This window comes from Setaria viridis, chromosome 2 (genome assembly GCF_005286985.2).
Source record: "Setaria viridis chromosome 2, Setaria_viridis_v4.0, whole genome shotgun sequence".
In the NCBI taxonomy this organism is placed as follows: Eukaryota; Viridiplantae; Streptophyta; class Magnoliopsida; order Poales; family Poaceae; genus Setaria; species Setaria viridis.
Window position 1 is genome coordinate 13,060,657 of NC_048264.2, and position 9,919 is coordinate 13,070,575.

General features: G+C 48.9%; 2 protein-coding genes and 1 non-coding gene across 3 annotated transcripts; all 3 read right to left on the reverse strand.

Moving 5' to 3' along the window:
* Positions 1 to 200: 200 nt before the first annotated feature.
* On the reverse strand, positions 201 to 4,874 carry LOC117844115 (uncharacterized). Its single transcript, XM_072291801.1, has 4 exons — positions 4,651 to 4,874; positions 4,416 to 4,516; positions 4,116 to 4,328; positions 201 to 247 (listed from the first exon to the last, which is right to left on the reverse strand). Exons 1-4 carry the CDS (start codon positions 4,833 to 4,835, stop codon positions 201 to 203), a joined length of 546 nt encoding a protein of 181 aa, XP_072147902.1. The 5' UTR covers positions 4,836 to 4,874.
* On the reverse strand, positions 1,683 to 1,754 carry TRNAT-CGU (transfer RNA threonine (anticodon CGU)). The gene has a single exon. It is a non-coding gene; the product is annotated as a tRNA-Thr (tRNA).
* Positions 4,875 to 6,132: 1,258 nt separating the features above from the next.
* Positions 6,133 to 7,402, reverse strand: LOC117844116 (uncharacterized). The gene has a single exon (XM_034724887.2). It carries the CDS (start codon positions 7,400 to 7,402, stop codon positions 6,197 to 6,199), a length of 1,206 nt encoding a protein of 401 aa, XP_034580778.1. The 3' UTR covers positions 6,133 to 6,196.
* Positions 7,403 to 9,919: the final 2,517 nt, after the last annotated feature.

Here is a 9,919-nt window from a genome sequence, read left to right on the forward strand (position 1 = left end):
GGCTGATTCAGAAATTTCCTTAAAGCAAGTCTTGCAGGTTCCAGCTCGGTTTCGTGCTCCTGGAGGGTCTTCATGGCATTTAACAAGTCGACCTCGCCATCTTCACGCATCTTCTTTTCCTTCTTCAGGTGATGATCCAGGTTCTTATATAAAGCAGTTAGCTTATCATGCTGGTTCATCACCCGGTAGTAAGAGTTCTTCTAGTCGATGACTTGGTCCTGGAGATCTTCTTTCCATTTCTTGAGCACTGCATGAATAATACGCAATAAGGATGATCATTACAAGTAAAATCAGTACTCGAAGACCAAGGGAGAAGAGCAATTACCTTTCGTTTGCTGGTTCAATAACTTGCTGTGACTTTTGAGGCCGTCCTTTTCCTTGTTCTATCTAAACTTTGAATTCTCATTATTGCAAAATGCAGTCCGAAGCATGGAATGGGTACAGAAAGCCACCATCAGCCCATCAGAAGAAAAGTACTACTCTGAGGAAAGGTGTACGATGCATTCTCACAAATTTTCATAAAAACACTGCATAATCTTGACATGTTGAGTTTGAGTTGCTCATGATGCACAACAGGTATGATGAATGTCCTTATTGTTTTTTTGCTTGCACGTATGCAATCCAGTTCAACTTGCAACTCCATTTATGCAATGCTCCATTTGCACATACAGGACCTACGAGCAGAGATAGAAGGTGATAAGTTGATGGGAGAATGGTGCTTAGAACTATATAGATGTTCTGGTTCTGCAAAGTTCCAGGGATACAGCTCAGATTTTCAAGTATTTTGCATTTTTCAGCAGCTTGAGAATTTGTAGTGTACTGATCGTTGGGGTTAGCTCTTCACCTTGCTCCTGCCATGCTCCTATCTAATGCATCAGGTCAACCTTGGCCCAAAAGGAGCTTATGTTCTGATTTTATAGTGCCAATAGCCACACATTTTGTATTTCTAATGGGCAGAATTCTTATTTACTTTTACAGGTTGATGAAACTTCCAAAGCTGGTGTGTTGGGTAACAGAAACTTGATTTTTAAGGTATAGCTCTGAATTCATTTCATGCGAGTTGGGTAACAGTAGCTCAAAGGGCCAACAATTTCTCTGTGACTCAGAAATGAGACTATCTTCTGAAAAGGGAGATTAAATTCATTCCATAACAAATCATACACGTGCGCTAAAACACATGTTGCTCGTCATGGTGCTTGCAAAATATTGAGTGCTTACTAATAAGATTACTAATGTCTTCTGAAATGAATTTGTTGATCTAATATGAAACGACTTAATGGTCTAGCAAGAGGGGGCAACCATGGAGATGTTATGGCAGCAACCAGCAATGCGTGGTGTCGAGGAGGTTGCCGCTGGCAGCATATCATCATAGAGTGAGACTCTACCTCCCCAACGCCAACGACGTAGAAATAGACACGCATGGGCGAAACTGGAGCGAGAGAAAGCTTATGATGTTGCAACATTTTATATTCCTATTATGTTGTGGGTTATATCTAATCCTATGCATACTTTGGAATATGTACACAGAATATGAATATTTTTAAAAATATAGTTTATGCATATATTTTGATTCCATCACAAATATTTCTTACGTGAAAATTGAGGCTCATAAAGGAAATCTGTGACAAAGTATTCTTCCCGGGACTAAAAACATTAAGAAAAACCGTGGCCATATATAAAAGTGCCCCCATGCAGGATCGAACTGCAGACCTTCAGCTTACGAAGCAGACGCTCTACCACTGAGCCATAGGGGCCCACAGAGATAGTAATTTAATCAAAATAATTAAATTATTTAGGAGTAAAATTTATATTCCACCGTGCCACATCAGATCATCTATCCGTGCGCGCCTTTGCCTCGCGGAGCCATGCACGCGCAGGGAGCCAGGGACGGGTCGCCTGTCGCCTCCGGTCTGCCCTGATCGCGTGCGCGTCATGGTGATGCTTCAAGCCTCCAGAATCCTGATGCTGATGCGCGGCGGCCGCCGCAGTTTGCCCTTCCTCCTCTTCCAAAACGCATACGGGATATCGACGATGATTTCACTTGCGCCTTTGGGTTTGGGCTTAGCCGGCGTTCACTTCCTGTCCTAATTTCCTTCTAATCTGTAAGGCTTCAGAGTTCCGTCGGTAACATGCTAACAAACTGTGTGATTTGTGGACTTCATTGTGCTTGTACTCCACAGTGCACCGACTCCGCATGGACCAAGATAATGGTGAGCCTAGGCGCCTAGCTAGGGTTAGTCCGACGATGAGGGATTTTCTCATCATTGGTGAGTTCCCACGGCGTTGTCGCATTGGAGTTGGAGCTAATGGAGGCTGTGGAGCTAAGCTAGCTTTCAGCCAGTCTTGATGAAGGGGGTGAGGGTGATCCCATCGTGATTCAATTCTTATGGCAGAGCGGTGGCTAGCCACGGCCAACAGTGAGCGTACTTTAGAGTTAGAAACGATGAAAGTTCTAACCGTCTTGCTAAAAGCACAACCATCTTTATATTGCTACAAACGTTTGGACCTCTTGTCTCCGGGAGGCGAGGGGAGGATTTTTGGACCCCCCCCCCCCCCCCCCCCAACACACACACACACACAGAGTTCAGAACTTCGGATGTTTCTCATGGTTGGCTTCGCCGCTGCAGAAGGTCATGTGTGTAATCCCTAACTAATGTTGGTTCATAGCTACAACCTACACGAGCTAACTCTCAATTAACTCAAGTTTTCATTGTGAAAAACAACACATACATAAACAATCACTATGTGAGAGACAAATAACCAGTGGCAGAACTGGGGGTGGCCGGCAGGGGCGATGGCCACCCCCAACAAAAATAAAAAAATTACTACCCCTTTGCTAGTCAATGGTCAGCAGGCCGCAGGGGTCAAGCGCAACTACCCAACGCATACATATGTCTGCAGCTGCTCGCCAAGACGCCGAGGTCTTGTCCTCGTGATGTTTCATTTTCAATCTCGCCGTCGCAGCAGACAGCAGATTCTAGCCTTGCGACGGTGTCATCATGCCAACGACGGCTGGCAGACAGGTGGCCGCAGCCGCGATGAAGGGCAACATCAACGACGCGTCCTGCTCTTGATGTTCCACCAACTGAAATCAATATAAAGCGAGCTCTATTTTCTTAATCCATATCACCTAAATTATTTCCGATTTAATTTCTCTCATATTGAGAGAGAAATTGCAATGAAGGTCGTGACAGATTCGATTATTGATGATTTCAATATGGTGAAAGAATATTACAATAAAATTTAAATAAACAAGATATATTGATCACTTTTACAAACTATTAGCTTTTGTGTATTGACGTTGCATAACTAATTACTATACTATAGTCATGACTAGCTAGCGTATATTTGGGTAAACAATGAAAAATTAGAGTCAATTGCCCAATTCTTGAATCACCAAATGTTTGTCTAGCCCTCTTTTAATTTTCTCGCTAGTTCCGCCACTGCAAATAGGATACTTGAATATATTTTAAAAATGGATAGCATAGGTATATAAATATTGGTAGCTAGCACACAACACATTTCACGCTGAGTCTCAGTGACTCTTAGATTAGAATATGACAGACTCCTTAACTAATGCATGCATGTAATGAAAAGGCACACTGGTCATGTTCGCGCTTACCAAATCATAAGCATGTAATTAACAGAAGTATCTACTACTAGAGCAGCCGGAGAGTTCTCGCTCGAGATCAACCTGTGGAATATCCGTAAGTCATTGATGGATGTCACGTCGTATGGTCGCGCCTGCTATTCTGCTAATTGCCGCGGCTCATCTTTCATGTGGCGGCGGTGCGCATGCGAATGGCCACGCGCCACCGAGCCATGCACTCGCATGGACGACATCGACGACACCTCCGTTCCCCTCGGCACCGTCGAGTGGCGGTGGTGCCGTCCACTCCCCTGGTTTACCCTTGCAGCGTGCTCCACCTTAGAGTTGACCCTCTTCAGGCGCAAGGACTGCCGAATCCTCTCCTTCCTCTTCTCCCGCACCGACGACGACGACGGCTTCCCCCTCGACCTGCCGGCCGCCGTGCCGCCCCCGCGGCGGTCACCGTCGTCGTCTTCGGAGGAGGAGGAGGAGGAGGAGGAGTATGAGTCCGTGTCGTCGCAGCTGCTGGTGCTGAGCTCCCCCAACTCGACGTCCCGCCGGCGGCGGCGTCGGCCGCGGTACACGCGCTTGGTGTCGCGCACCTTGTGGCAGAGGAGGCAGCACGCGCCGCCGAGCGCGCGGCAGCAAGCCGAGCAGGGCTTCCACACCATCTTGAAGGCGTTCTTGGCCACGCACTTGACGATGCCTAGCTTGCACAGGAGATACCCGAAGAGCAGCACTGTGCGAACAAAGGTAATAAGCAGAGGATATGAGAAGACACATCACACATCAATAATAGGGTGGATAGGGATTGTGCGCGACTCACCGATGTAGGTGAGGATGGCAACCACGAAGAGCCTGGCCAAGCTTGAGACGCAGAGGTGCTCGACGAAGCAGGGCAGGTCCCATGTCCCCGAGCAAACGCCCCTTGATTTGACAAGATGAGGAAGAAAGGGAAAAACTATCGATCAACGGTGCTGAATCATCCGCTCAGGAACAAAGTCGAATGCCCTCTCGCTGTGTATTTGATCCCGCGATGCATGTGAGGATGACGAACTTACTCGCAGGACGCGCCGAAGAGAGCCTTGAACGGCGCCGACAGGGCGTTCCCGACGAACGTGCCGAGGCCGTCTGCCGCCGTGCTGACGACGGAGCCCATCGATCTTATGTCGCAGAACGACCCGATCGAGCAACTGCTTTCTTCATCTCTGTTGATGATGTTGTTGGCCTGCAGTGGCGGTTGCATTCACGTTCGGATCTGTTGGGCTGGGCTCTAGTATTTACCATCAGCCACTACATTGGACCGGGCCGGGCAAAGCTAATAGGCGTGAATTTGCCAAAAGGGAATACACACTAGGCGATAGCACGTATGAGTTAATTCAGTCTAAAAAAAACGTATGAGTTAATTTTCCATAGTTTACAAAAGATGGAATACCCAGTAACAGTATCTCTGTTCAATTTCTCTACTTTGCCAGCCTAATCCAATTTCTCTACTTTCTAATTGAGTAGCCAGGGAAACTGAGGAGGTTTGGGGGCTAACTGATTTTGTTTGTATTGCTTGCTTTAGGTAATTAATACCTTCTAGTTAAAGATCCCCGAGGACCAACTTATGTCAAGGTGTACAAAGTGTAATGGTAGTTTTATTCAGAAACCACTCACCCTTGAGGAAGCTGTTGAAGCCTCAAAAGGTTTCCAGGTTATTCCCTCGTGCTTGTTCAACCGAAATCTTTGAGTTCTGGAAGTGCACAGATTGCAATCAACTCTATTGGGAGGTAGTTAATCTTCTACCATATACAATTCATGCCAAATTATACTGTTTCTCCATTTATTATAAGCAGCTATCTTATACATTCACAGGGAACGTAACTCAATGCCACAATGCATTTCAGAAGTTTTTGTCAGTCTGCAACATCAGTGATTAAGCAGTGGGCCTTCTCGTGTCTGTAACCTACTGAGACTTCATCACCTCTTGGCGAGAGAAAACTGGATAATCATCTCAATCTGATCTTTGGCATCCGATTGCGTGCGATGAAGCAGACCTCCGATTTTAGTGGTTGTTTGTCCCTGAGTCGTTGTAAATAGCCAAACATGTTTCAGTTACTGCCTTACTGCAACTATTTTGAAACGTGTTCCTTTTGTTTTATACAGAAATAGAGACAAAAGATGGAATACCCAGTGCAGCATCTCTGTTCAATTTCCCTACTTTGTCAGCCTGATCCAACATGTATCGTGAAAATTCAGAAGGTGAAGTTACACCAAATATAACATCCTTTGGCATAAATTTATTCATACTTGGACATGATTGTACAATTGTCTCAGAAGTTTGCATGATGGCGCTAAATTCTTGTTAGGACGCACATATTCTGGCAAGTGGAGCGGCAATAACATTTACAAATCCATGTTAAGTAAACATACAACGCCAAATCGGCGTAATTACAACATATTTAATCTTAGGTTGCATCTATTATCTGTAGATAAAGGTGACAAGTGTACATCTAGGTTTTATCTATCAATTAATCTATCTATCATCCATATGACTACATGCTGAGTTGTTGACAATTGCTGGTGACGCGCGTGTGCTGGTCATCTGGACCTCGCCGTCGCTGGCTACGCGGCGTAAGGATCACTCCATGACTTGTCCTCGGCGGCAGCCTTCTCCCACCTCTTGTTGAAAATCTGCATCTCCCTGAACGACCGCAACCTCACCGCGGCCCGCCCTGCCGATGCCGTGGCCTTGCCACCGTCGCTGAGCATGGGGACGCCACGGTGGAGCACGTACTGGCTGTCCACCACTCCGACGTTGACGGCGCGGTCGCCCTGCGCGCAGTATCCGAGCCTGTAGTCGAGCCCCCACCCGTGGATGAGATCGTTCTGAACCATCCGCCACGCGCACCGCCACGCCGCCCGCGAGAACACCGGCACCATCACCTCCACCCACCCCGCGCACGGCGGCCGCCCCGTGCTGCCGTCGCCGTCGCCGCAGCGCGTGTTCCGCACGCGCCGGTGCACGCCGTCCGCCGTCGGCGCCAGCGCGCGCGCCGTGATGGCGTGGTGTATCTCCGAGCGGCGGTCGAGCGCCGGCTGCGACACCTCGAGCCCTTCCCTCCGCACGACGTCGAGGTACCTGACGGGGTCGAAGGCGTCGACCTCGATGTCCTCGTCCCAGACGAAGACGTAGTCGTACTCCGCCACCACGTCCGGGTGCAGGAACCGCTTCGCGAACCACCACTTGGTCTGCCCCTTCGCCGCCACGTGCACGGCGCGGCCCGACCACTCGACGTCGCTCCACTGCTCCACCGCGCCGTCGTAGTGGAAGAGCATGACGGTGAAGTCGGCGGCGGGGAACTTGGAGACGAGCTTGTCGACGACCGCCTTGTTCTTGATCCCCACGGGGATCGCCAGGAGGCTCTTGGGCTTCGGCGGCGCCGTGGCTACTGCTTCCTGCTCCTTCTTCCGGGTCTCGGGGTCCCCGGCCAGCGAGGGCTCCATCTCCAGGTTGCTGGTGTCGTGCGCGATGCCCCTCGGCAGCGGCTCGCTGCCTGACGACGACCGGCGTTTGTTTGCGCGGCTGTTCCTGCCGGGCTCTTTCGTCGTCGGCTCGACGGCCACGGCGCGAAGTATCTTGCGCGGGATCCGCGTCGTTGCCAGATCCTTTACAAGGACGCCGCGTGCCGACGTGTTGTTGTCCGTGCGATGAAGCGTCGCAACCCCGCCGGCGACGACGAAAAGCAGCACGACGCAGATGAGCGCCGCCGCCGACCCGATCTTGCGCAGGGACGAGCCCTTCCCGTTCGACGAGAAAGCAGAACCCATGGCCGCAGTTCTTGCGTGTAACTGTGTAAGGGATGATTGGAAGGGAGAGGTGACTTCTTCTCTGTGTTGTTGCCGGATGGTTGGTTCATCTTTATAGTCTCGTGTGACGAGTTCGACTTCGGATCGACTTCGACACTTTGTTATGGCGGTGGCGGGAATCCGATCGAGTATACACAGTCCGAACTTGGTGGTCATGGCCGAGTCGGACGGATCGAGGACGCGTTTGCGAGCTCCTGGGCCGAAACTGCGGACACCGGCCTGCAAGCAGCAACACTGGGAATTAAATTCATTTCCTGCCTACTGTTCATGAAAAGCGATTGCAAAAATGAATGAGCCTTGCGTAGTGATAGAAGCACATGTCCCGTAATTGAATCCAAGTCCTTTTAATATATTACTATCTCAGTATCGAAATATACGTCATTGTTCATTTTTTATGATGTTTGACCATTTATCTTAGGTAAAAGAAAAAAATGTATTTTTCATCTCTTAAATATTTTGAAAGTATGACATTCATCCCTCGTATTTTAATTGGTGCAAATCAATGACTTAACTAATTATAGCAGTGCATTAATCATCCCTACACCTCACCTTAACAATAGTTTAATACCATCTATGCTGGTTTATACCACGTAATCATCTAACTAATCGCTAAGATTAGCGATGTAATATGCCGAGTCGGAGACATAAGGTCCAAAAAGAAATTAGTAAATCCTCTAAATTGGTACCCCATAATTCTTTTTAAAAAATTAGTGAAATCGATTCACACTGATCAGTTATAGCGATTAACTCAACACAAGACGTGGCTAAGCAGTGATCAGCAAGTTGATTAAATGGTATAAATGTTGGGGATGTTCCTTGCAGGCTAGGGTCTAGGGACTCCATTTGTGTATAAAAGAGGCCTAACTAAGGTCTAGGCGCTCAATTTGGATATCCAAGGGTATAGCTGTAAAGTCCCAGTAATATCCAACACCACCAATGGAATATGCATGAATAGCCATCTACTCCTCCCTATAAACAGAGCCCTAGGGCTTGGGTGAGGGGACTCTTGGCCATACTAAACCGTTGTTATGACCCTAAACTATTGTTAGACTAATGCGGGGATAATGAATGCACCGGTTATTTCGTTCTAGATGGGAGAGGAAAGGATTATTCTTTTCTACTGATTTAACATTCAGTTGGTTACTAGGTCCCTTTGGGAGGACTCTCAATAACTTCAGCTCTGCACTATAGCGTACGAGGAGCTAGAGCTGGTGAAGCCAAAAATTCTAGTTTCACGGGATCCACGTTGGTTTGGGAAAGAGAGAGAAAAAGCTTCATACTATAATGCCCTGAAAATAGTGGATGTATGCACCAAATGCATTTTTATAGTAACCTGTATTCTTTTTTTCTTTGCAAAAGGAGCATGTAAGCCATTAGATTAAGATGAAGCACAGTACAGACCCCTCTGGATTTACAGAAAACACTTTGGAAAAGGAAAAAATTACAAATAGATTCGGACGCACTCCTCTTCCAGGTGAGAACTTTGCAGACAGGACCCTAAGAAACAACGAATTCAATTCCGAGGTCCTTAAGGCCAGCTGCAGGTCTCCCTGCCTGCTTGTCGCCCATCGCCTCGTCGGAGAAGAGGAAGAAGAGCGCATCACAGGAAGCAGAGGCCACCGTCGAGGAAACAAAGATTTTAGCCGCAAGACGTCCCCCCTCTAGTGCACATCAGCCGTCGTTCAGAAAGCACAACCCCCAGGGGGTAGCAAGGCCTTCCTCCCTTTCGCAGAAGAGAAGAAAGATTGACGGGTCCATAGACCCAAGGTCCCCAATGGACCCACCTTTTCACAACGCTTGGCCCAAGCGGTGTCTCAACAATGCGTGCCTGGGCCAGCCCAGATACGCGATGCCAGGCCGTGACCATGATTCGGCCACTGACCGGCGCCCCCGACCAAGAGGCCTGGTCGGGGCCAGGGCCACAATCCAACTCTGACAAAATTCCCCCGACCGGGGATGTGCCTCTGATTAGATTGACACATATCGCTCCCTCCCGACCAACACGGTCGGGATCGACCGGGACGACCGACCAGGGACACCCGCTCGGTGTGGGCCTAGGGTGCAGGTAGAGTAGATAAGGGAAGACGCTCAGGTCAACCGACATACAGAGAACTATACCTCACCACGCCCTACGCATGCAACGCACAGTGCCGCCCTGCCATGTCAGGCGGACACTATGCTACCTATCCGTCACGACAGAGCGACCGGACGAGATGAACAGGGATGGAGGGCGATGGCTACCCCGTACCCGACGACATGGGCACTGAAAGGATTAGGCAGCCCTTGTGCAGCTTTTCTCTCTCTCTGACTTGTAATGTCGTCCCCTTGAACTATAAAGGGCTCTCTCTCTCACTCAGAGACTCTCTAGCTCTCTCTCGATACTCCGATGCTCATACGCACTCGAACACTCTCTCCAACACTTAGCGCACGTTCGAGCCCCCGTCACTCTCCTCCACTCGGATCAGAGCATGGCCGGGC